Below are 25,270 nucleotides of genomic sequence, written 5' to 3' on the forward strand. Positions count from 1 at the left end.
AACAACAAATAAGATAATGCTTTCACGGTCGTGTACGACGGCGTAGAATTAAAAAAAAAAGTATTATAACACAAGCCCCCCCCCCCCCGCGATCTTCAGTCACGATCGAGCAGGTACTCGTTCCGAGAATCCTCTTTCTTTTCTTCCGCCTCGAATGAGTACTCCTCGCGCGAATGGTCCAAAAACGAACTGGCGAACAGCATTGTATATAAACTAAGAGCAGAGAGAGAAAAGAAAACCCGAAAGAAGAGCCTAGCATAATGATTATCATGTCGTTGTTTTCATTCTAATAATGTTATTTACATAAATGATTACATTAACCCATGTTATATATATATGATATATATGATATATATATATATATATATATATATATATATATATATATATATATATATGTGGATATAAAAGAATAAGGAAAAATAAAGAGATCGCTAGCTCACTAAACAAATCGTCGTCTCTTCGATCGATACTTTATTTTCTGCGGTGTGTTCGTACAGCTTGATCCGTGAATCGTGACTCGGCGGTGTTGGGGAACGATCTTAATTGCGACCGAGCCGATTAAATTACTTCCATCGCGTGGCAAACGTGACGCATTAATTACACGCGCGGTATCAATAGAATCTCGGCGGCTGGAAATTGAAATCGTGGCCCGGATGTCCGTCGTTTTGAGCCCTGAAGTTCACTTGGTTCGCGCCGACATCGCCGAAGGGAACTGAAAATAGATCAACGATAGCGAACAGTAGTAACTTAGTATGTGCGACGCGTTTCGATTGGAAATTACCCCCTGGCAAGTGATTGAGATCCTGTCTGCCGCCGATAGGTGCTTGATGCGGGAAGAACTCACTTCCAAGACCCAAGTTCCCTTCCTGACCCCTGTAGTCCCCGAAAAACGCAGCTGCGCCACCGTTCCCTTGGACGTTTTGGTAGGCTGAGGCGTCATTGTTCGGGAAACCGCCCTGGTAGCCTTGGAAATATCCTTGGTCGGTTACTCTTGGTAGTCTTGCAGCTTCGCAAGCGACGACGACCATAAGGCACAGCTGGAAAGTTAAGTTAGAAGCGATCTTTTCTTTCTGGTCCTGTTGACGATGGATTTTGATTTCAAGAACTGGTGAACGAAAAACTGTACAGTAGGGATTCCCTTGTCTGAACATTTATATTCTGCAGTATGTATGTATTATGTGTAATACCAAAATATGGTAGAATATATATTCTAATATATTCTAATATATTCTAATATATTTTAATATATTTTAATATATTTTAATATATTCTAATATATTCTATCATATATTCTACCATATTCTGGCATTGGAACGTTCTATTATGTAATCATTGTATTATTTAGATACATTATCGTCTAGCAGAGAATTTGAATGGGAAGTTTAGATAATGGAATGTGGCAAAAATGAACGTTCAGATCAGTGAGTCTCTAAAGTATTTATGAATTGAATAGCTTCATGTTTCATCCATGTAAACTTTATGTACGTTTATTGAACCCATTGAAACTTAAGCAAATTGAGCCATGAAGATTCGGAGCAACTTTTAAACGTCCAACTTTAGAGATTAAACTGTATAAACGAATCAACATTCTTTAAAACAGATATTATTCTTTCGTACCGAATAGATTGTGGATTTTATTGCATTTGCAAACAAAAATTTAAGGATACCATTGATGAGATAATATTGGACATTGTTTCCAGATTGTATTTTGTTTTGTATTTTGATTTTATATGTATATAGATCCCCGCAGCCAATTAATGAAATTGATCAACTAAGAAATGAAACGTCGCGCTAGTGCATTGGATTATAAATAAAATAACAAAGGAATAGTATTACTTACAAAGTATTTCATAGCTAAGGCTGAAAGTGGCACGGGATATCCTCTTGAACGTGAACTGAACGGGGTTCGCCCGCGTGCATACGTTTTATACGCATTGCGAATCATGTCGAAAGCCTTCTGTAAAAATCTGACTGGATGTTTACGCTCGTGAATTGTCATAGAGAGAAGAAAATCGACGGTTTTAAAATCGCGAACCGTTTCGTCCCGCCAGCCCTGCGTTGTGCAATTCCCAACGTTGCGAACTCGTGGCGAAACGACAATTCCTTGAAATAATCGAGCATCGGTTGGAAAGCTTGCCACGAAAGGACGACCCGCAATTAATTCCCTGCTATTCCCTTCCTGGCGACGGCTTGGCGCAATCAGGCTGTCTGATAGAAGGCAACGAACAAAAATGTCGTGAGCCGTACCGATTAACGTTCCGAATTTCCTACGTTTCTTAATTAATCGAACGAAAGAAATGTTGCTGCGGGAACGAACGGATTACAGTATCGACGTAAGTATTCATTAACACATCTTCGCAAATTAATTGTTGCCGAGCAACGATTAGGACAGCGTAGCAAATTTTATTCCGAAAAAGAATGCAAATATTTGTATGAGTTATCATCACAAGCTAGTTGAAATCACTTTCACTATTTTCTAACACGGATTTAAATTATGTAGTTTTATTGTGACTGGTTTGAATTAATATTTAATTTAATTTGAACTTGTAATAAATTGAAAATAATTGAATATTTCGTTAGTAACGAAATAATTGCTAGACAAATAATAATAATAGTGATAATAATAGTAGTAGTAATAATAATAATAGCAATAATAATTATAATAATTACAACCACAAATAATTACTTGAAGATAATTCCACCATAAACCGGGGCGTACGGTTGCCAAGTAAAGATCTCGTAGATGTAATCTCGCCAATCATAAATTTCTCTCATTTACTAATTACTCATAACTATCATTCGCTAATTACTCATAACTAATAAACTTTGATTCTGCTTCTTCGTTCCGAGTCATAGAGCGTGCAACGAAGCAACTTTCAAGGCTGCCGGTATTTCAGTGAGTGCGGCACGAAACCCCATAATAGCGATCGGTTTATTGGTACATCTGGTCTGCAGTTGTACTCGTATATTTCCTGTGAGAGATTAGGCTCATTCGCCTCGAACCACGCCCTCGGCGGTTGTACCAATTGGCGTTGGATGGCATTAAGCATCCGCTTTCCTGAATTCTAACGAACCTTTCCACTCAACGGGACACGTCTAATTAACTCGAAAGAACACAACATTTAGGTTAGTTTTTTTCTGAAACGATAAACGCGCTTCTGTTTTAACGATGCCCTTATTTAGAACTTTATAAATACGTACGTACCACTCGCGGCAATTTTGTCTTCGTAAAGCGTTGAACAGCAGCACCTGGGGGAGAGAGAGAGAGAGGCTGTTTCTCGGGGATCTATCAACATTTTTTAGCGGACGAATTACTGCAAGCTGTCCAACACGTGTACGGCTAAATAAGGCGCTCGTTTGACACAAACTTGCGACAATATTTTACGAGAAAATTCCAAGCGATCCAAGAGCTCCTTTCAGACGGTTACGCCAAGCCATGACCTCTGTTTCACAATGCCCGCTGCTTAATATTGCGTAATATTTATTTGTTAATATTCAAACAAATATGTGGACCTTGTTTAACGCGCCGCAAACCGTTCAAGCCGGTCTGCCAAAGCGACACGAATTTCTCAAAACAAGTACACCGCGAGTCCTGAAAAAAATGCGGCACATCAAAACGCGGCATTCGCGTAAAGTGGCACACGCCTGCGTAGCCGGATAGTCTGCACAGCTTTCTAAGCACGCAGACTTTATCGCGGCAGAGGCTTTTCTTTTTGACTGAATCGTATCTTCAAGAAGAGAGGACTACCGAACTAGAACCATCGAGAACGGGGAAAGTCGGGAGGAACGAGGCGGTGTGCGAATTCGACAAGACCGACGCCATCCTTTTTGTTTCTTGTTTTATTGTACAACCTGCGAAACGAGTGGACTCGCTAAAATACGCATGACTACGATGCATCGTGGCCGGGTGATGATAGCCGCGTCGTGGCCGATCCCGTTCGACGAAACAAGCCCCGCGCGCGAGAACCTCGGATCGTTGCCGCTTTTCCAGATCGTTCGAACATCGACGATCGATCCACTGGATCGCCGCTGTGCTGGCACCGTGCTGTCCGATCCACGGACCGATCCTACGGGCACCATGGCTTCACCGGCGACTGAAATACCGGCTGAGGGTGGACGACCGGCTGCGAGATTTTCACGTAGTTCAGCTGCGGCGGCGGCACGTGGACCAGCTTCGGCTGATGATACTGGACCGGGTAGCTGATCTGGGGCTTCTGGATCACCTGGGTGACCGGCACCTCGTACTTCTTCAGCAGGACCTTCGGCTGCTCGTACATCACCTTCTGCACCATGGGCGCGTAGTAGACGGGCTTCTGGTAGACCGGCGCGTACGAGATCATCGGTTTCTGGTAGACGGGCAGCACAACCTTCGGCTGGACCACCGGCTGGACCACCGGCTTCACTATTACAGGGGGCGGTGCTGGCTTCACGTACGTGATCATCGGCTTCTGGACCACCTGTATCGGCTGATGGTAGACCGGCATCGGTGCCTGATGGACCACCGGTTTCACGTAAATCTGCGGCGGCGGCGAGTACGAGATCGGATGAGAGTACACGGGCGGGCACGGGTTATGGTAGGACTCCCGTTTCGGCTTCACCATCATTGCCTCCGTCATGGCCCCGTTCTCCTCCACCATGCCATCCAGCATCTGCGCCGACATCTCCGAGCGGACGCTGGACAGCCATATCAGGCATGGGATCTGCAAGTTGCGAAAGTTATGGATTGCGATACGTGCAGCAATTTCTCCCTAATTCGCGCGCGCTCAGATTTCTCCCTAATTCGCGCACGAAAATGGACAAGTTCGGTAGAGGAGATACCGATTATTTCTCGTTTTTATAGTCGTTTGACAGTTGGCAACTATGCAAATATGACAGCACATTTCGAATCACTTTCGTCGTACAGTGAAAACTCGCTAATTTTTCAATTTACTTTTATATTATTTTTTTTAGGTTATTCGTATCGTAAAGATACATTTATTGAGTGTTTATTTAATTTATATGTTACTTACGGCAAATGTTGCGATGACACTTGGTAAAAATTAGAATAAATGTCTTATTGTTACTTTTATGAACTATATATAAAATATAAATGTCTTTTGTGCTCCGTAAATCTAGTGTTAAACGAACATGGACAATTTGGGGAGAGAAGATACGATTGTTCGAGCTTTGTACCTCGTTTTTATAATTGTCGACAATCGACAACTGTAGAAATGAGCCGCGAGGCTCGAATAATCGTATCTCCTCTTCCTAAATTCTTTATCTTTCTGCGCGATCTGGGAATTAGGAAAAATTTTGCTGTAGATTCTCCCGTTCGATGAGCTTTGTTACCCGTCGATTTTTAGTTTAAGCAAGTTTAGTCGCGCGTTTTCACAAAAAAAAGAAGCGTGATGCACGCGGTCATGCGTTTCTAATGAAACACGATTCGATAAATTGCTGTCGCTGTATCTCAGGGGTGGCCAAAACGTTAACCAAGCTTGACTGGTCGATCGCGTAACTATTTCTAGTCGCCCGCCTGTCTGATATCATCTGTGTTCATTTTATATTTCAACTTATTTTTGATACTTTTCTAATTAGTAACCAGTATAAACTAATACTATATAATTTATTCATCAAATGAAAACAATTTTTAAACTTTCTTCATTCAACATTAATTTTATTTTAAACTTTATGAATTTAATACCCAATTATATTCTCATTTTACTATTTTTTTTATGCTATTTAGTGTTCGTTTTATCAGATTAAAATTACTAGTATAAACTATATAGTATAACTATAGTAGTATAATTATAACTAGGATAAACTGTACTAATATGTACTATATCATTTATTCATCAAATAAAAACAATTTTTAAACTTTCTTCATTCAATTTTAATCTAATTTTAAGTTTTATAAACTCAGTACCTAATTATATTCAAATTTTACTATTCTTTTACATTATTTAGTGTTCGTTTTATCGGATTAAAATTACTAGTATAAACTAACATTATATAATTTATTTATCAGATCAAAATAGATTAAAAAAATGTTTAATCTATTGGAGCCAAATAGTCGATACCAATACCTCGATAACATTAAATCCTCTCAATCTTTCCACCGTTCTATACTCGGCCCACACATTTTTATCCCAAAAACCCTAATTTCTCCCTAATTCGCGCTCAGATTGCGCCAAAGAATTGCCAATTTCGGAAAAGGAAATACGATTTCGTCTCGTTTTCATAGTGATTGAAAATCGGCGACCATAAAAACGAGCCGCGAAAGAGCCGAATAATCGCGTCTCCTCCTCCCAAATAGTCCATTTTCGTGCAAATTCCTCTGCGCGGATTAGAGAGAAATTCACCGTACATAGAACAGCCCAGTTACGAACATCAACGAATACGTTACAAAAGAAGTGATTCGACGGATCTAATCGCCGTACGAGCGACTTTTCAGCCTAGAGCCGTGCAGCAGTGCACGGCGTTCAACGCAACGGATTCACCGCTTATTCGAGGATCGGGTGAAAAGTTGAAATTGCAGTAATTTCGGTATAAGTGCCGGCGGTGCTTCGGCCCGGCAGTCGCGTTCTTTTAACATTCGCGGCGCGGTCCGCCGGCGACGAACGTTAATTATCCGCACGCCTGCCTACGAAAGCCGCGCGCGCGGTTGCGAAGGCGTAAAGCGACGGATCCGCCACCCCCCACCCCCACCCCCCAAGGTTTTGCTTACCAATAGCCTGAGCATGATTCGCGGAGAAGGCTGAGAACGATGGGTCCCCGATAAACGACGGATCTACTGTCCCGGGCGAAACTAGGAGCGCGTCGTGCGTGCCCGTCGGTTTTATAAACTTTTGCTCCACTTCGAACCGGGCAGGTTTCTCGCTTGCCGAAGTCGAATGTGATTCCCTTAAGCGGGCCGTAAAAAGCGGTCGTCGGTCGGGCGTCTGTGACGCAACTTGGTAGCGCCCCGGTATTTCCTGAATAAATTCTCTGCACCTCGGGCACGGGCTCGGGTTACGCGGCCGTCGTTAGACAGGGCGTTCGTCATTTGCAACACCGTCGTCGTCGTCGTCGTCGTCGTTGTCGACGTACACCGATTGGCCGGTTTCTGGACCGACAAAACCGGAGGGCAGGTTCGTAACGCGGCCGAACGCCCTCGGGTGTTTCGCCTTCAGAAATTCGACGGGCTCGCGGGAAGGGAGAAGAAGAAAAAAAGCCGTGTCCCGATTGAAATATTTCCTATCGCCGCCGCCACCGTTTCCAGAGAGCCGGTTAATCATTCCGTGATCGATCGTTCCAGATACAGGCGAAAACCATTTGTAGACAATATCGATGGAAATTATAATCGAGCGTTAATATAGATGCTGTTCTTTTGCTTTGTATCAGTGTGTTGGTTGCGCGACAGTTTCGACGATTTCATGGAAATGAGAAATTAGAAGATTGAATGATGGACGAGATCTTCTTTTACGTATTTTTTTGGAGATACATACATATGTTTTTGAATGACGATGTACTATAATCTACTATACTATATACTATACTATATACTATACTGTACTATATACTATACTATATACTGTACTATATACTATACTGTACTGTATACTATATACTATACTGTACTATATACTATACTGTACTGTATACTATACTATATACTATACTATATACTATATTGTACTATAAACTATACTGTACTATATACTATACTATAATCCGTTAGGGTAGTTTGACGAGTCTGACTCGGTGATGAAAATTTGTAGCAACAAGCATGAATGTTTTTTCATTCTTTTACGTTGGAATAAAAACCTGTCCTCTTGTCGTCAATATTTATACGTATATATTATGCGTATAATTATGCGTATATTTATACATAAATCAATTTTCTTTCCATTCAAAGAATTTATTACGAAGAAATTCTCTTCGACTGTAAAAAAAAATATTATGTTGGGAGGGAGGGAGGGTGCAAGTGGTTAAGATGTAGATTTTTCGCAAGAATGTTGCAAATTCGTTTGTAGATGTTATGCAACAATTTTTTTGTGTCGATACTGTTTACCAATGCTCAGAGAATGTAATAACGAAGATATATGCAACTGTCTAAGCGTGTAATGTGTAATTTGTCAATACAAGTTGAGATATGTTTAAAGAATTTCAAAGTTTTTTTAATACAGTAAATTCTCCCGAATTATCGCTGGGCTTGTAAACAAAAATGGAAGTACAGTAAATTCTCCCTAATTTATCTCCTTAATCATTTATTCGCCCTAATAAGCTGAGCGTCAATTAGGAAGAATTTATTGTAATTCGCTGTTGGCTATTGCGGGCCGGACATGATTTACAGTTTTTATTACCTACAGATATTCAAGCTTGTTTTCAAACGAGTGTGAATGTCTTTCGCCATGACGTTTATTCGTCTCGTTGCAATAATTCCCGACTAATGACACTCGAATGCTTGGAATTGGCAACAATGGACAATTATTGCAGTTGTTCGTACGTGGCTAAACACGTATGTCCAATGAAACATGTAAATTAACATAAACATTGATAATGTTAATGAATTGTCTGAGTAATTTATACACGTTTCAAAGCGGTTGCAACAGCTAACTCTGGTTAATTGCAAGTATTCATTTTCTATTTTTCTAAAATAATTGAGGGTGTTCAATATAGTAAATTCTCCCTGATTGACCCTCAGCTTGTACATGAACAATTTGGTACAAGGACAATTTGGGAAGAGGAGATACGATTATTCGAGCCCAAATTGTGCATTTTTGTTTACAAGCTCAGGGACAATTGGAGAGAAGTCACTGTATACCTGAAAAATAATATACTGAAATCAATGGAGAAGGAATGCTAATTATTTATATATAAATAATATTATATAATAATATATAAATAATATAATATTATATATAAATAATATATATTATTTATATCCTACTAAAGGATAACACTAAATTATTGTACAAGCAAGAAACGAGGGGTTCCTGAGGTCATTTGAAGCAATTTTTTCCTTTACAAAAATTTTTTCCGAGGCATCGTTAACGAGTTATTAACGAAAAACAGTGACCAATGAGAGGCGAGCTCGACTAGGCGCGAGGCGGCCGAGCCAACGAGTGCGCGAAGCCCAGTTCCGCTCATTGGCTGGGCCGCCTCGCGTCAGCTAATCTCGCTCCTCATTGGTTCTCTATTTTTCGTTAATAACTCGTAAACGAAGCCGCTAATTGCATTTTCGCTAAGGAAAAAGTTACTTCAAATGACCTCAGTTACTTCATTTCTCGCTTGTATAATAATTTCGGGACACTCTGCATACCCTGTCCACGAAAAAACGCCACAGACAGCGAGGAGATCTACAAAACGTCACTCTTAAGTATAGTAAACAGATGAGACATCAGCTGGTGACGGGGACGGGGAGATAAATTTCTCCATGCAATTTTTTCTTGCACAGGGAGCACTTATCAATCCATTCACATTCATAATTAATTACGGGCGTTATCGGCACCGGTAAAAAATATCGCAAGAATTTCTAGGCCAACAGGTTCGAAGCCTTCGATTTGTAAAATCGTCTACTTTTCCTTTCCCCGTGACGAAGACGATTACACGTATTTATCACATATTTACGGCCGGACGGAGAAAACGTGTGCGTGTCGGGGTGCGCGGCGGTCTCTGGATCGGCAGAATCGCGCGCGCGGCGTAAGCGACCTAATTAAGAAATGGTGTAGTACAAAGAAAAAGTGACTTTTATAGCCAGTTGCTCCGACGAACTCGCGATCGCACGACGCACTTTCGAAATCGTTCAATCATCCGAGCCCCGCTCCGGACCGCTTCGATCATTGGAAAGGGAATGCGCCGGCCAGTGACTGCAATAGGCGGCCAGGTAAATAGAACAACAATTTATTTGAACAACAATACATTAACTAGAAAACAAGTGGACTATGTACAACGCAGAGAAACGATTCCGTTCCTCTCTCTCTCTCTCTCTCTCTCTCTCTCTCTCTCTCTCTCTCTCTCTATCTATCTATCTATCTATCTCTATGGTAGCTTTTTGGCTGGACGTCTTCGTGTTTGGTGTCGTCGACTGTGGATCAGTGTTTCCATCCGTGGCTCTTGGTTTGATGGTGGAATACGTGTTTGTAGACGGGCACGTGGACCGGGTACGGTTTCGGGATGGGCACCGCAAAGTGCTTTTCAACTGTCACCGGGTACGGTTTCTCGACCACGTACGGCACCTGTGCAACAATCACGTTTCAATGTACCCGTCGAATTTTCATAATGCTGCGTAATAAGAGTTGCGCCAGTGTACGTTTCGCAGCAACGCGATATCCAGGAGAGGCCTCCGGCAGCGCAATTGTTAATGTCACTTTCAAAAGGACATTGAATACATTAAGATATTGAGAAACGCGTTACGGTTGTCGTGCTTCTGTTCAACACTTTGACTGCAATGCCATCGGTCGCGTTATATGTATTGTCAAGGTTACAAATTTTCTACCGTAATCTGCAAACATGTACCAAAGTTTGTTAAAGCCAAGAAAATGCTGTGTACAGTAATATGAAAAAGTGACACTGTGTGTCTTTGATGGACATTATTGTGGCAGTCAACGTGTTAACTTGACATTTAGAGTGGTGGCCAAATTTTGTATAGCTTGTTTACATCGCCAGTTGATGTGTGGTTAAGTCTATTTTAAGTATATTTATTAATGTCTCTGCGGAATAATTTCGATCTGAAAGTAATAATGATAATGTATTCTAAAAATGTAGTGTATACGATTTGCTTTGAGTTTTTCATACAAAATATTGTTGTCGGATTTGTGTTCAAAAGTGGTGAAACTGTTTAAGATCCGGAAATTAAAAACCGAATCTAACTTTAGAACCTAACCCTATTTTAATAAACATAAAACAATTTTATCTTCAAATGATTTAGCATTTCATTAGATTCAGTTTTTTTAAATTATAATATATATTATAATATATTATACATATATTGTTATATTATAATTATAATATATATTATGTTCCAGCTCCGGAAATTAAAAACCGAATCTAATGGAATGCTAAATTATTTGAGGTTAAAGTTATCGCGTTTATTAAAATGACGTTAGGTTCTAAAGTTATCCTCAAATGATTTAGCGTTCCATTAGATTCAGTTTCTAATTATAATATATGTTAATTATTTAATTATAATATATATTATAATATTATATGTATTATTACATTATAATTATAATATATATTAATTATTTAATTATAATATATATTATAATATTATATGTATCATTATATTACAATTATAATATAAATTATATTCCAGCATCCGTGTCTAGATCCAACTAGAGAGCGACGAATCACGTTGCGCCCAGCGTAGTTGACATTCGAACGTAATATAGGATTACAAATTTCACGTATCACGGTTACGAGTGCGTACCTTTTTCTCAACTATGTAGGGCTCGGGCTTCTCCACCGGGATCTCCACATGTTTGATGACCTCGACGGGGACCGGATGCGGCACTGGCAATTCCACCTGATACGGCTGAGGCACCGGCACCTTAATCTCCTGAGGAACCGGCACCGGGACAGGATGCGGAATCGGTATGGCGTACTTTTTGTAAATCGGTATCTCGACCGGCTTCGAGGTCTCGTGGTAAGTGGAGCCGCCATATTCCTCCTCGTAGGAAGCTGACGCTACCGCCACCAGAGCTGTCAAAATCTGCAACGAGAAGAAAGAAATGCTTGAAATCGCCGTCGATGAAACAGAAATCTAATTTGCGCGATTTGTTTCTCGATTTTTCAAAGTCCTGCAACGATCGAATTCGAATTCAAGAGGTCCCGGCATAAGAAAATAACCTCCGCCTAAAACGTCGAACAGAGAACCCCCTCCCCCCCTCCGGAAAAAAGAAAAAAAAAATTAGCCTCGACAACTCACGATGATCCTCATGATATCTCTTATTGTACACAGGCGATCACGCTCGAACGAATCCAGACGACGGGGCCCGCAGTGTTAACTCGCCGCGATCTGTTTGATGCTTTCAAAGTCACGGCCAAGTGTTTATATACCAACGTCACTTTCTCCCCTTCTCTTCATTACGTTGACTCTTTCTGCTCGTCGTGTTAATCCGCACACGTACACGGATCGCCCCGGCGATTGTCTGCTGCGTCGATGTAACAACGAGCGTGCTGCCCCCCCTCCCCCCTCCTCGTTCGCCCTCCGGCAAATACCCACGCAGCGGGGCACCATCTTTCGCGAAACGGATCTGCATAATACGAGGTGAGGATCAACGACTAGAAATGTTTCGCGTATCTCGCGTTTTCCACGAAGCGTGATTTACTCGATCGCGAATTCGATTCCGCGGAATACCCGAGAGTGTACATACACGTCCGATTTGATTGGAACCGGAGCAGCCGGGAATAATTATCGACGTAATATCGAAGCCGCGTCCTTATCCGTTCGCGTAATTACGCGCACGAGTCTCGAACGGAGTCAAAGATATTTGTGAAATTCGCGAGCACCGCTCCCACGGACGCCAAATACAGCGGCCGCTTTCGATTTTCACCGTATCGAAGGTGAACGATACATTGTTCGTCGTCGAAACCGCCGCGCCGCCGCGGCGAAAGGAAATCGCGCGACGGTTCGACACAATTATCCCTTGCATTGAGCGATTACGCGACTCGTTAGCGGAGGCGCCCGCTCGCGCGCGTGGTTACCGACCGAGCGCGATCGATGTTTTTGATAGTCGACGACGACGATGCGCAACGATCTCCATTGTACGCTGGAAAGAGAATAGGCTCGGTCGACCGCGGCGAACGCTGCTCGGTCGTGGTCTAGTTCACCGGTTTAGCAATTTGTAAATTACTGTCAGCCGGCTTGACTACAAGTCGAGGCGTTCCCATCTCGAGCGGACACGCGATCCCGAAGAACTGCAGCTTTCGCGCCGATGGCGCGATCTCCGCCCAGCATTCGCATAATTCTTGTCGATGTTCATTCGCTTTCTGTGCGGCAACAATTATTTGCTCGGGGTGACTCTGGTTGCTTGACGCTTTGACTGCCACGCGGATAACCTCAAAAATTCTGTAGAATTATATTATTCTATTTAATTAAATTGAAAAATTGGAGAGCTGAATTATATGGCATCGATTACTTTCCCGCTGTTCTTATGGTTTGTGCGTTCTAATGGAATTAGGGAGATGTAATAGATCGGCGGAAAAATCAAAATAAATAAATAATTCCGTCATGCATGGGTGAGGCGGAAGTTAGAGCGTTAAACAATGAACGAGAATTTACTAAGGGAATTTTCTTTGTACTTGTAGATTAATTTATTTAACTTTACAGTCAACAAGCTACTCGACATCGACAACTTTCGTTCAACGGAACATTAGTATTGTTACATAAAAGGCAAGAAGTGGTTATCGTCAGAAGAAGTAATAAACGAATCAAGTGTTCGTTGAGGTTTACTTGTTTCTTGTAGCAGCATTTTTCTAAAAGCGGTGCTACTTATCTATTCTTTGCAGGAAAAAGGTGCAGAAGTCTCGTTGCCGCGGTTGCAAAGTAATTCGAGATTTTAATTTCATTGAAATACGATGCCGAGAATAATCAACGTTTCGCGAATTCTAAGTTTACTTTTTCGGTACAAGCTATCAACGGTAATAAGAGTGAAATGAGAATCGTAAGGTTCTTTCCTCGTGAGATACGAGTTTTCTTTCCTCTTCGGTAATTAGAAACTACACTCGGATTACACGATTGTAACAAGTGCACTTTAACGTGCTGCGGATAAGATGTGCGATCATAACAATGTTTAAAGAACAAGATACTTTTGCATTTCTGCATTAGAATGAACGTAATGCATGCTGTCCGCTATCTGATCTTGATGAGTACGAGCCCATCGTAATTACTATACTGTGCATGTTTATGCGATTTCTATAATGATTATGATATATGAATGTAATATATAATATAATATAGATAATAATAAATAAATATAATATATATAATATATAATAAATAATTTCTATAATAATCTATAATAATACCGGGTGAATCATTTAACTCTTTAAGCTTCATTTTGCTCGTAAATTACAAGCTCTATAAAAAAATGTCTCGAACAAATGTACCTCGGTATCAAGCGAAGCATACGCGACAACAATTAATTTCTTGCCATCTTTCTTTTTTAACAAAATAAAAAATATGTTCGCTTCTGTTCACGCCAAACAACTTTGTTTGTTCAATGCAATGTCTTTAACAAGAAAAGTGAAGGTGAAAGAGTTTCATCGAATTACAATGTCTGAATTATCACGAGATAATGCAATTTTATTTAAATACTCGAACAGTTACATCAACACATATAACACAGTAATTAGTAGATTGCAGATTATTGCACAATTTTCGTTACCAATTTTCGTAATACAACAATAACGCAATATTTGCGTGGTTAATATTATACAACACGTGACGTCGCGATTACATTATACATCAATTTTGGTAAATTTTTTCAAGAACAACGCTTCTCGCGATTCGAATTCGCAAAAACTACGAAACAACATCAACGAGACGAGAACTAAAGGCAGATTGTTTATATTCCGCAGATCCCTCTGGCTTCGCAGTCCTCGTAAATCGTGAACGCTTCAAGATCTAACACGCAGACGGAGCGTCGGGATCTGCATCGATCATCGCTCGCCGTTCATCAAACTTTCGAACACACGTTCTCTCGGACACGCGGTAACGCGTTCCAATCCTCGTAAACGCGATCGCCCGAGGCCGTGAAGTGCTCGGTACAACAACCGGAGATATTTATACGTCGTGTGTGCACGGTTTCGAGCGCAACGGCGCGCGGCGAGGGGGGCGCAGCCGGTCGTAGAGAGAGGGGCGTGGCCTAAGGAGAGAGAGAAGTCTCTCGGAAGATTCGAATGGTGTGTGCACACGGTGTGCCGCCGCGTATCGGCGAGCGGAACAGTGAAAGTGTATCCCAAGTAAAAGTGGTTTCGATGCAGGAACGCCGAGCGCTGTCTCGGGCTCATTATGGTCAATCAAGATCGGGGCGGCACGGCCGGTCCGGCGGCTGGTTTCTTTCCAGATCGATCGGTAACAGGCCGGATGACGAGGAAACGGCCGGAAAAGATTACGCGCTTCCCCATTGTCACGATAACGAGGCAGGAAGAGGAGGATCCCTCGCCGACCAGCGCCGCGCGACCCAGTGGCGTTTCCTGTCCGATCATCTTCCACGATATCCGCTAATTGAATTATTCGCGCCGCTCGACGCGCGCACGCGACCGCGTTTACTCGCTCGCAACGATCCGCGCAGCTTGCGATCTTTCTGCTTCCTTCTCGATCTTTTTGCCTCTTTTCTTTCTTTCTTCAAAATCATTTATTAACGATATATATCTTCTACGAAAACTGGTAAAAAACTTAACGAGTGTATAAAATTACAATAATAACAAATTCAACATTGGCAACGAGATTGTCGGCGACAATCTCGGCGCGGAGTCGTCGCGCGGACCGCTCGCTCCACATGTAATTAAATAATTTCCGTTTCCAGGTAGAGCCGCGGGTGCGAGGTCCAGCGAGGAACGTCTCTGGAGGCACGACAACGTCGTCCAGCAGCTTAGTGCCATCCTTTGCCTTTCGAGGTGTAATGGAACACGTGCTTGTAGATCGGCACATGGACCGGGTACGGCTTCGCGACCGGGATTGGGAACTTCTTCTCCACGTAGACCGGATACGGCTTCTCGACGACGAACGGCACCTGTATAACAGCATAATCGTCGCTCGTTAGAATAATTGTACAAGGAATCGTCGCGGGATTCTGCGATCCGCGGAGCTGTATTCTAGGATTCGATACTCACATGCTTCTCGACGACGACCGGCTCGGGCTTTTCCACCGGGATCTCGACGTGTTTGATCACCTCGACCGGATAAGGTTGCGGAATCTCGATGGGAACGTTCTGCGGCTGAGGAATCGGAATCTCGATCTTCTGGGGTACTTGAACTGGCACCGGATGGGGAATCGGTATCGCTGAAAATTTATTGTACCTGGTCAGTATGCCGTACGCGGCTCGGCGAGGTTAAATTCGCGATGCTGGTAATTTCTTCCTAATTTGTGTGCTCTCGGATTGCGCGCGAAAGCGGAGAATTTCGGGAGAGGAGATACGATTGTCCGATGATAATCTTGCGGCTTAAAAATTGGCGATTTAAAATAGTTGGCGATTGGCGGAAACTGTGGAAACGAGACGCAAGGTTACGTCAAGGTTATTCGCCGTTGCAAATTATTTGTAGTCACGTTTTTCGTAAATGTATAAAATCCGCGATCTCTTTCTTAACACTTTGACGGCCGCGTTGAGAATCTTAAATATTTCACAGAAAATTATGGTATTTCGTTTAATTTAAGGATAATTACAAAGCAAAATTTTATATAACGTAATTAGTCGTTCAATATTCTTGTCACTTGCGAATATGAATGAATAAAATTATTAATAAAATTGAATAAAATGAATAAAATTGAATAAAATTATCGGCATGAAAAGGGGGTGATTAAAAAGTAAATTTTAAATAATTCTGTCGCTGGTATATGGGTGACGCGACGGTCAAAATGCTAATAGTGTAATTATGATACACTTTTTAATAGTGTAATTATGATATACTTTGTTAATAATATAAATAGGCTACATTTTAATAATAATATAATTATGATACGTTTCTTTATAATGCTGAATCGATTTTCGTCAAAGTGTTGAAAAGACCATATTGCAATTTTGTATGCACATGCAGTAAATTCTCCGCAATTGTCCCTCAAACAAAATGGACGATTTGGGAAGAGGAGATGCGATTATTCGAGCCTTGCGCCTCGTTTTTATAGTCGCCGATGGCCAATAACTATAAAAACGAGCTACGTGGCTTGAATAATCGCATTTCTTCTTCTCAAATTTCTGTTTAGAAGCTGAGCGACAATTGGAGAGAATTTATTATAATTTTAAACATCGATGTACAGTTAGTTCTCCCTAATTGACGCTCAGATTCTGCGCAAATATAGACAATTTGGGAAGAGGAGGTACGATTATTCGAGCCTCGCGGCTCGTTTTTATAATAATCGGTCCTCCTCTTCCCAAACTGTCCATGTTTGTCTCCAAGCTTCGCCTCAATTACGGAGAATTTACCCTTGTTAATTTACCTAAAATATACCATCGACTTCTGACCACGAATTAGGGCGAAATTACCGTACTTATGTAGAATGATTGAAAAAAAAATGTATCACCATATTTCTTATAGATCGGTATCTCCACAGGCTGGGATTTTTCCTCGTAGGTCGAGTGGCCGTGATCCTCGTCCAGATGGCTCGCGGAAGCCACGCCTACGAGCGCCACCAAGAGACCAACAAGAGCAATCTGTAAACATTCGATCGTTAATCATCCGTTCGGCTGATAAATGGTTACCCGTAAATCACTATCCTTCGTTTCTCTATCGAGCCGCCTCCAGTCGTCCGCGAACAGGAAAAAGAGAGTCGGGGGGGAGGGGCCGGTGTCCGAGACCGTTTAGATTCAATTTTCTGATAAATTGACACCGGCGCGGCGTCCCGAATAATTTTCCTGTGACGCGTGCGACCGCGGCGGCGCGCCGCCCGATTTTCTTACGATTCGGTTCATGGTTGCAGGTTTTCGGGCGTGGGCGTGTATCAATTGTCTGCGCGGAAGGATCGAGCGTTGAATGTCTGCGGTTCTGGAGCAGGGAGCTTATATACGAACATCGATTCCACCACCTTTCACTGATTCCTTCCGCTAGACCGTCGACCCTTTCCTAGATACAGTGAATCGGGTCTCGCCACCCGCCAACCTAAGGCCGAACTCTGCTCGACGACGATGAATATGAAAGGTTCCCGTTTCATTTTTCACGCGGTTCATTGAACCAACAACCGCCGCGGCGCGCGCGGCGCACCGGATCGCGGGATTACGCGCGATCGCGGACACCGGAAGTACACGCGCCGCGCCGTTCGACTGTCCCGTCGTTAGTGTAACGCGTTCCGATCCAACGAACGCTTTCTGATCGATGGGAAGAGTAGGCCGATGCGCTCGGGCCAGGACTGTTTACCGATGATTACGGGTGACGACGCGCTTCGGAAAATCTACCGCGCGGTCTACTTCTCGTTCTCGTTCCTCTTTGCCGGCGCTGGGATATCCTCGCCGAGATCGAACAACGAAATGCGAAGCTTTGGAATTCTGTTAAAATGTGGCTGTATTGAAACGACACTTTTCGAAAGAGCGTGAACGATGTGTCGACCTGTATTGACGCGATCGCAGTAGGCATTTGCAGATGCTTTCGTTATCATATTCTCTGTTATTTAAATATACGCGTTTAACACTAGATTTACGGCGCACACAAGAAACAGCTGTTCTATATTAGTTTGTAAAAGTAACAGTAAGACGTTTATTCTGATTTTTGACAAGCATTATCGAAACATTTGCTGTAAGTAACATATAAATTGAATAAATAACTCGTGAATGTAATAATCGTAATAATCTGTAATATTATTATCTATTGTAATCTACAATTTAGGTAATAATCGAAAATTAAAGTATTAATGACCCGTCATTATGACGGGTTCCGTAAATCTAGTGTTAACTGACCTAACATCTCAAGACCGAATGTTTATGCAATTCCTTGCTTCTAGGTGTTATTGATTATTCGACTTTTTTATATTCTGTATTCTTTTTATTAACTCAAATTTGTTGGTGTACAAAAGATCGTTTGAGATAATTGCTTTGTCTCAGAATAAACCGGTCGAATAAGCAAAATAGTAATCGATTTTCAGAATTTTCATATAGATTATGTATTTAATAATTTAATAATTGTTAATAGTTTATAGCTTACGCGTGCCCATTTTTTAATAGACGGTAGAATATCACGATTACTCGGTCTGGTCGAAGAAACTCGAACGTTTGGATATATATAATGGAACAGTTTTATATTCACATTGCTATTGAAATTTTTACGATCCGTCCAACAGAACAATGTTCGGTGGTCATATAATAGAAAACTCATAAAACTCCGATAATCGAGGTACTACTGTATTCTAATCGCTTTTCACTTTTACGAGTTATACGACTTATTCAAGTTAATTTTATGAGAAAACAGCGAAGTTCCCGGACCATAATATTTAAAGTAAATATCGTTTTCTGAACTTTAACTCGAAATGCAAATTCCTCCTGGATTTATGAGAGGGAACCATACTTACGCTTTCTGAACCTTTCAAGATAGATATTCATTGCTTCAAGAGAACGTCAAAAGATGCATTGATAGAAAACACATTCCGAATGCTCGTATAACTCGTTCGTATCTCTTTTATTTATTCATGGACTATTCCATATGCAACTCGTATAATTTCTAAATACATAATTACATCCTTAATTGTTGAGCCTTCTTGAACAACGCAGTTAGTGGCTTAATTGCGCTAGCACTAACTTAATTGCTTTAACACTAGAACTACAAAATTAGTCAAAATGACTGGTTTCCTATTTTTTCTACAACAATTCCTGATGTTGTTTGATATTATTTCTGCAACAAATTTTTAGATAAACTATTTTAATTAACCATATATTATAATAGAAACCGTGCGAAGTTCGAATAATTCCAATCTTGTTATTGTTATAAACTAACATACATTAGTTGCATTTAGGGCTTTTAGGGCATTAGTTTTAGTGTTAATTATAAATTTACTCCGTCCATAGAAGTGCATTACGAAATCTTCCAAAACCGAGGACGCAATTAGGCTATTCTATGCAAACTAAATCTCATAAAAAATAATTAATATTCGATGAAGCGATGAAAAAAAATTTTCCTCGATCGCGAAGAAAGCGTGATCACCGATTATGTCAACCCTTCGCACTCGAGTGGCGACTCGGAGACGTGATTAAAAATCAACATACTATTTTTCAAAATCATTCCAAGAGCATCAGACTCGCTTATATTTTTAAAAACCCGTTAAAATTGCATCGTACTTGCTGACAGGCACAATTTCATACGCGCAAATCGCAATAAATCCTATCAAATAGAAACACCGTAGATCAGAGATCATGTTCTAGATTTCCAGTTCAATTAGCTTCGACTGCAAAGGGTTAATAGGCCACCACGACGTCCGCTCTCATAAACAATTTCCTTGCAGTCATTACCACACCGAAGAATCCGTTAAAGACCGCATCGAAAATAATGCTCCTTTCAGAGCTGCCATCAAAATGAGTTCCCCGGTCGGCCGAAGGCTACGTGGAAGTGTTCGCAGTTTATTAATCATCCTCATTGAGAGATAGGAGCCAGCCGGCGTTGCGGCTTGCGAGAATGAAACACGTGTAACGCGGCGCGGCGGCCAGAAATCCGGCAAAGTCGCCGGCAAAGCGGAAGATCAAAAGCACCTCGAGTTGCAACCGCAAATTTACATTGCTGCTACATTTACCGGAAGTGAACGTCTCTGCAGCAGTTATGAGAGTCCGATGTCATTAGCGGCCTCACTTTCATAACCCGCGCCAAAACAACGTGAAAGAAAGGGGAAAAGAAACGGGTCCATTAGCATCGCGTGTAGATCCATAGCGATCGTGACCGACCACGCATCACGAAATTCAATCGAGAGATTCAGTTCGATGAAACGAGAAATTCCGACCGCGAAGACAGTTTCTTTTTCGGGCGTAGCGAACCGGCGGCGCGCGGCCGTCCACGTATGCATGTACATGTACATTTATGTATGTATGTATGCATATACATGTATGTTTGTATGTATGTATGCATATACATGTATGTTTGTATGTATGTATATATCTATATATGTATGTTTGTATGCGTGTGTGTGTGTGTGTACGCGCAAAACTCTGGCTTACCGGAAGTGAAGGTGAAGAACACTCCCGGTAAAGACACTCAAAGCGGATCAAATTTTTCGGAGCGATGAAATGAAAGTCCGAACGCGTTCGCCACGTGAAAGGACTTCTTGCGAAAAAGCGATCGGTTACGGCGATCTTTGTTCCTGTAAAAGCGGAATTCGGGCCGGCTTAAATCGACAACGGCACGAGTGATTCGCAGACAAGATCAGAAAGCGTGCGCGCTCCATTCTTCTATCATCCTTGGGAGTGTTTGATAAAATCGTTTCTTTCATTATTTCTTTCTTTCTTTTTTTCTTTCGTCTGTTTGCCGCGATTTTTAATTACCAGGAAATATAAGCGGCCGCTGTTTGCTGGCGAGCTGCTAGAATATCGGAAACGAGCGGAGCGTGCTTACTGCAGTGCTTACTTTAACTTCGTTTCGATACCCGTGAAAGGTTCGAAGAATCAAGGAAAACCGGTCGAAGCACGAATGAAAACTCCAATTCGCGCAATTTTGATACGATAAGTGCTCGTCGTGAAGCCAAATCGCCTCGACCGATCGCTTCGAATTTCCGACGGTTTTAATTAGCGAACGATTGAAGCAGGATCGATTTCCCTAACGAACTTCGTAAATCTAATGGCTCTACAGGAATTTCTTCCTAATTCGCGCTGAAATTGTGCACGAAAATGGGCAATTTGGGAAGAAGAGACACGATTATTCGATCCTTGCACCTCGTTTTTATAATCGTTGATTTCTGATTCTGATTTATATTTTTATTATATGACCACTGAACATTGTTTCGTTGGACGAATCGTTAAAATTTCAATAGTCATTTTAACTAATTTGGTAGTTCTAGTATTAAAGCAATTAAGTTAGTGTTAACGCAATTAAACCACTAACTGCGTTGTTCACGAAGGCTCAACAATTAAGGATGTAATTATGTATTTTGAAATTATACGAGTTGCATATGGAATAGTCCATGAATAAATAAAAGAGATGCGAACGAGTTATACGAGCATTCGGAATGTGTTTTCTATCAATGCATCTTTTGACGTTCTCTTGAAGCAATGAATATCTATCTTGAAAGCTTCTGAAAGCGTAAGTATGGTTCCCTCGCATAAATCCAGGAGGAATTTGCATTTCGAGTTAAAGTTCAGAAAACGATATTTACTTTAAATATTATGGTCCAGGAACTTCGCTGTTTTCTCATAAAATTAACTTGGATAAGTCGTATAACTCGTAAAAGTGAAAAGCGATTAGAATACAGTAGTACCTCGATTATCGGAGTTTTATGAGTTTTCTATTATATGATCACCGAACATTGTTCTGTTGGACGGATCGTAAAAATTTCAATAGCATTGTGAATATAAAACTGTTCCATTATATATATATATATATATATATATATATATATATATATATATATATATCCAAACGTTCGAGTTTCTTCGACCAGACCGAATAATCGTGATATTCTACCGTCTATTAAAAAATGGGCACGCGCAAGCTATAAACTATTAACAATTATTAAATTATTAAGTACATAAACTATATGAAAATTCTGAAAATCGATTACTATTTTGCTTATTCGTCCGGTTTATTCTGAGACAAAGCAATTATCTCAAACGATCTTTTGTCCAACTGTTAAACTAATCGACCTAATCTCTCAAGACCGAATGTTTATGCAATTTGTTGCTTCTAGATGTTATTGAATATTCGACTTTCTTCTATGCTATATTCTTTTTTAGCACAAATGGTAGCTCGAAGTGCGAAGAACGCAATTCAGAGCTTTGGAATTCTGTTAAAATGCGGTTGTTTTGAGACGACACTTTTTAACGCTTTCCAACAGCGTAATCGATGTCTCTAAAGGTACTAGTAATCGTTCGAAGACTTTTATGAGGCACTTTATAGGTGAAAGAATGATTTATTATACCTAATCTATTACATCTTCCTAATCTTACTCGGATCTACAAAACGTAAGAATGTTGTAAAAGAAAGTAGTCGATATCTACAATCTATCTTTTCAATTTCAATATGATCATAGAAAATGCTTGAATTTTATGAGATTTTCATGGTTATTGGCGGAACAGTAAAAGTGTTAAAAAATAGAAAATTTCACGTTTCCGCAAATCATATACCTGCTGCCGATTTTACGTGAAGCAGCAAGAACTATTGTTTTAAATTCCATACAACTCATTTATTGTTAATTTCGTTGTTATAGAGTTGCAACTGCAGCGAAACTTTAGAGAATTGATTCGTTTCCTTTACAATTAACTATGAAAAGCATCGCCCCCCCCGTAAAGTTTTAGTAAATCGAAACTATAGCAACCATCGTTTCGAAACTTCACCGTTTCCGAAGTTCCCGTTGACTTCGAAGTCGATCACTCGGACAGCGAAAATCAATATTCGTGCAAACATCCGCAGTAAATCCATTGATAAATTGTTACCGACAAAGAATTCCTTTTAAAAACGCATTTGTATCGCGTGCCTCGGAACGACGTACCATTATATTTGTATCACGCCATACGTAGCAAATCATTTAGCAACACTTCGTTCCCTGTCACTAACGGACCGTGAGATTATAAATTGCATCTGTCTCTCTCGATTGAATGGAAGAAATCAAATATTTTGTATTGAACTTGCGATTCGGAGCGAACATTTGGAAGAATATTAAAATTTAGTGGACTATGTTTAAGATAAATTGAAAATGTGAAATGCTTCTTACGGATCAAACAGAACTGAACTTCTGCTTACATTTTTTATCAGCGGTTCTTCCAATAAGATAATTATAATAAATTTTCCGATTTACAAAATAAATCATTTTTATACACTGAGTGCTGTGCGAGTGTCATGTGGGTGACACTAATTTTATAACTAGGTTTTAAAATCCACTTTTATTGTAATATATATGTAATATTTTATATATATATATAAAATATTATATTATATAATTAATAATATTATTATTATAACATAATTATACGATACATTATATATACAATTATATAATACATAATTATTATTATTATTATTATTATATATATATGTATTATAATATAATATATATAATATTGCATATATATTACAATAAAAATGAATTTCGAAAGCTAGTTAAAAATTATTATTAATAAATTATGAATAAATTATTATTAAAATTTATAAAATATTAATTGTATTATATATATGTATATATTATAATATTATAATATATATGAAATATTTATTGTAACGAGTTAATCTTCTACGATTCTTACGAGCGACGATACGTGTGCTAAGATTCACCTAATTCCGCGTGAAAATCTGCAACGGCGGCCGGCGACGCCGACCAGGAACGAATTCAATGAATAAACAACAAATAATACTAATTCTAATTCGGCTCTCCGCGGCCCGATCCTTGGGCTTTAATTATTCGGCCGCAGTCTCCCGGTTGCCGGGTAGCGGCGCAACGCAATTTGGTTGTCTGCTGGCGTATATATTAATCCCAGATGCCCGGAGATGAGAGAGAGAGAGAGAGAGAGAGAAAGAGAGAGAGAGAGAGAGAGAGAGAGAGAGAGATCAGAAGTTAATGGCAACTGCGAACGCGGATAGTATGTAATATGGTAATATCTCCGGATGGGAGACCGTGCAACCGTGGGCTATCATTTCACGGTGGAAAGTTTGTCTCGGATTTCGGTACGGTTTGTGAGGGGGCGCGCGCGCGGCCTCTGTGTGCACGGACTTCCGCCGCTCGATATTATACGGACAACATTTCCATCAAACGTAAATACCGGCAGTTCGCGACCCACCTTATTAAACTCGCTCAACCGGACCAACAGCGGCGAATAAACACCCTAGCGCGATGACGACGACGACGACGACAACGACGAGCCGGACGGGAACCGCGCGCACCGCGCGGACGAGCACGGTGGAGGGGATGGCCTCGCGATCGGCCTCGTTAACTTAACGTCTCGGTTTATTTGCCTGTTTATTGTGACTTCCCGCTCCGAGAGCTGCTCTTCTGCCGGCACGCGACGCGCGACACGCTACCTAGCCAGCCGATATGCCCCGGCCCAGAGCCGCCGGGGCATATCCACCGTAACAAATTGGACGAGCAAGAGTTTTTTACGGCCGCGGAGATCCACCGGCGATCAGAGTTCAATTGGACACCCACGACTCCCATTGTTCCCGATTCGGATCGGAATGAATGTAGCCCGCCGCTGACCTGCCACCTTTGATTAGGTGAAAGCGGCTCCTTCAATCTTTATGGCCCGTTCGTCTGGCATTGAGAACGGAATCTCGGAATCTCGGCTTTTTTTCCGGGATGATATCGATCGAATTTTTCGCGCTGCTTTTGAGGTACTTTCGACGATGCGGAGACCGTTGCTACAGACTTTGTGGAATCGTTTGCGTCTTAGAAGACTGATGAGGAGATCTTTGATTCTGATTCGGTGTTGATGAGCAATTGGCAATTTAATTGTACGCTGCGGACAGTGGCTTCGG

General features: G+C 41.0%; 4 protein-coding genes across 4 annotated transcripts; all 4 read right to left on the reverse strand.

Moving 5' to 3' along the window:
• Positions 1 to 439: 439 nt before the first annotated feature.
• LOC117227770 (uncharacterized) lies at positions 440 to 3,536 on the reverse strand. The gene is made up of 4 exons (XM_033483274.2): positions 2,690 to 3,536; positions 1,844 to 2,211; positions 785 to 1,040; positions 440 to 715 (listed from the first exon to the last, which is right to left on the reverse strand). The coding sequence occupies exons 1-4, from the start codon at positions 2,763 to 2,765 to the stop codon at positions 615 to 617; spliced, it is 801 nt and encodes a 266-aa protein (XP_033339165.2). The 5' UTR covers positions 2,766 to 3,536; the 3' UTR covers positions 440 to 614.
• Positions 3,537 to 3,825: 289 nt separating this feature from the next.
• Positions 3,826 to 6,852, reverse strand: LOC117227771 (uncharacterized). Its single transcript, XM_033483275.2, has 2 exons — positions 6,707 to 6,852; positions 3,826 to 4,703 (listed from the first exon to the last, which is right to left on the reverse strand). Exons 1-2 carry the CDS (start codon positions 6,719 to 6,721, stop codon positions 4,071 to 4,073), a joined length of 648 nt encoding a protein of 215 aa, XP_033339166.2. The 5' UTR covers positions 6,722 to 6,852; the 3' UTR covers positions 3,826 to 4,070.
• Positions 6,853 to 9,848: 2,996 nt separating this feature from the next.
• Positions 9,849 to 12,106, reverse strand: LOC117227826 (uncharacterized). Its single transcript, XM_033483351.2, has 3 exons — positions 11,891 to 12,106; positions 11,393 to 11,674; positions 9,849 to 10,199 (listed from the first exon to the last, which is right to left on the reverse strand). The coding sequence occupies exons 1-3, from the start codon at positions 11,900 to 11,902 to the stop codon at positions 10,056 to 10,058; spliced, it is 438 nt and encodes a 145-aa protein (XP_033339242.2). The 5' UTR covers positions 11,903 to 12,106; the 3' UTR covers positions 9,849 to 10,055.
• Positions 12,107 to 14,248: 2,142 nt separating this feature from the next.
• LOC117227825 (uncharacterized) lies at positions 14,249 to 17,684 on the reverse strand. The gene is made up of 4 exons (XM_033483350.2): positions 17,584 to 17,684; positions 17,208 to 17,337; positions 15,802 to 15,971; positions 14,249 to 15,701 (listed from the first exon to the last, which is right to left on the reverse strand). Exons 1-4 carry the CDS (start codon positions 17,593 to 17,595, stop codon positions 15,561 to 15,563), a joined length of 453 nt encoding a protein of 150 aa, XP_033339241.2. The 5' UTR covers positions 17,596 to 17,684; the 3' UTR covers positions 14,249 to 15,560.
• Between the last annotated feature and the right edge of the window lie 7,586 nt (positions 17,685 to 25,270).

This window comes from Megalopta genalis, chromosome 8 (assembly GCF_051020955.1).
Source record: "Megalopta genalis isolate 19385.01 chromosome 8, iyMegGena1_principal, whole genome shotgun sequence".
Taxonomy (NCBI): domain Eukaryota; kingdom Metazoa; phylum Arthropoda; class Insecta; order Hymenoptera; family Halictidae; genus Megalopta; species Megalopta genalis.

What these genes read in the sequence shown, in the direction of transcription:
- LOC117227770 (XM_033483274.2), bottom strand. Translation starts at nt 2,765, where the DNA reads ATGATTGGCGAGATTACATCTACGAGATCTTTACTTGGCAACCGTACG. An exon ending in TATGGTGGAATTATCTTCAA is followed by an intron (nt 2,212 to 2,689) that starts GTAATTATTTGT and finishes GCCTTCTATCAG; the next exon opens with ACAGCCTGATTGCGCCAAGC. An exon ending in CCTTAGCTATGAAATACTTT is followed by an intron (nt 1,041 to 1,843) that starts GTAAGTAATACT and finishes TTAACTTTCCAG; the next exon opens with CTGTGCCTTATGGTCGTCGT.
- LOC117227826 (XM_033483351.2), bottom strand. An exon ending in CCTACATAGTTGAGAAAAAG is followed by an intron (nt 10,200 to 11,392) that starts GTACGCACTCGT and finishes ATTGTTGCACAG; the next exon opens with GTGCCGTACGTGGTCGAGAA.
- LOC117227825 (XM_033483350.2), bottom strand. An exon ending in ACCGATCTATAAGAAATATG is followed by an intron (nt 15,972 to 17,207) that starts GTGATACATTTT and finishes ATAAATTTTCAG; the next exon opens with CGATACCGATTCCCCATCCG. An exon ending in CGGTCGTCGTCGAGAAGCAT is followed by an intron (nt 15,702 to 15,801) that starts GTGAGTATCGAA and finishes GCTGTTATACAG; the next exon opens with GTGCCGTTCGTCGTCGAGAA.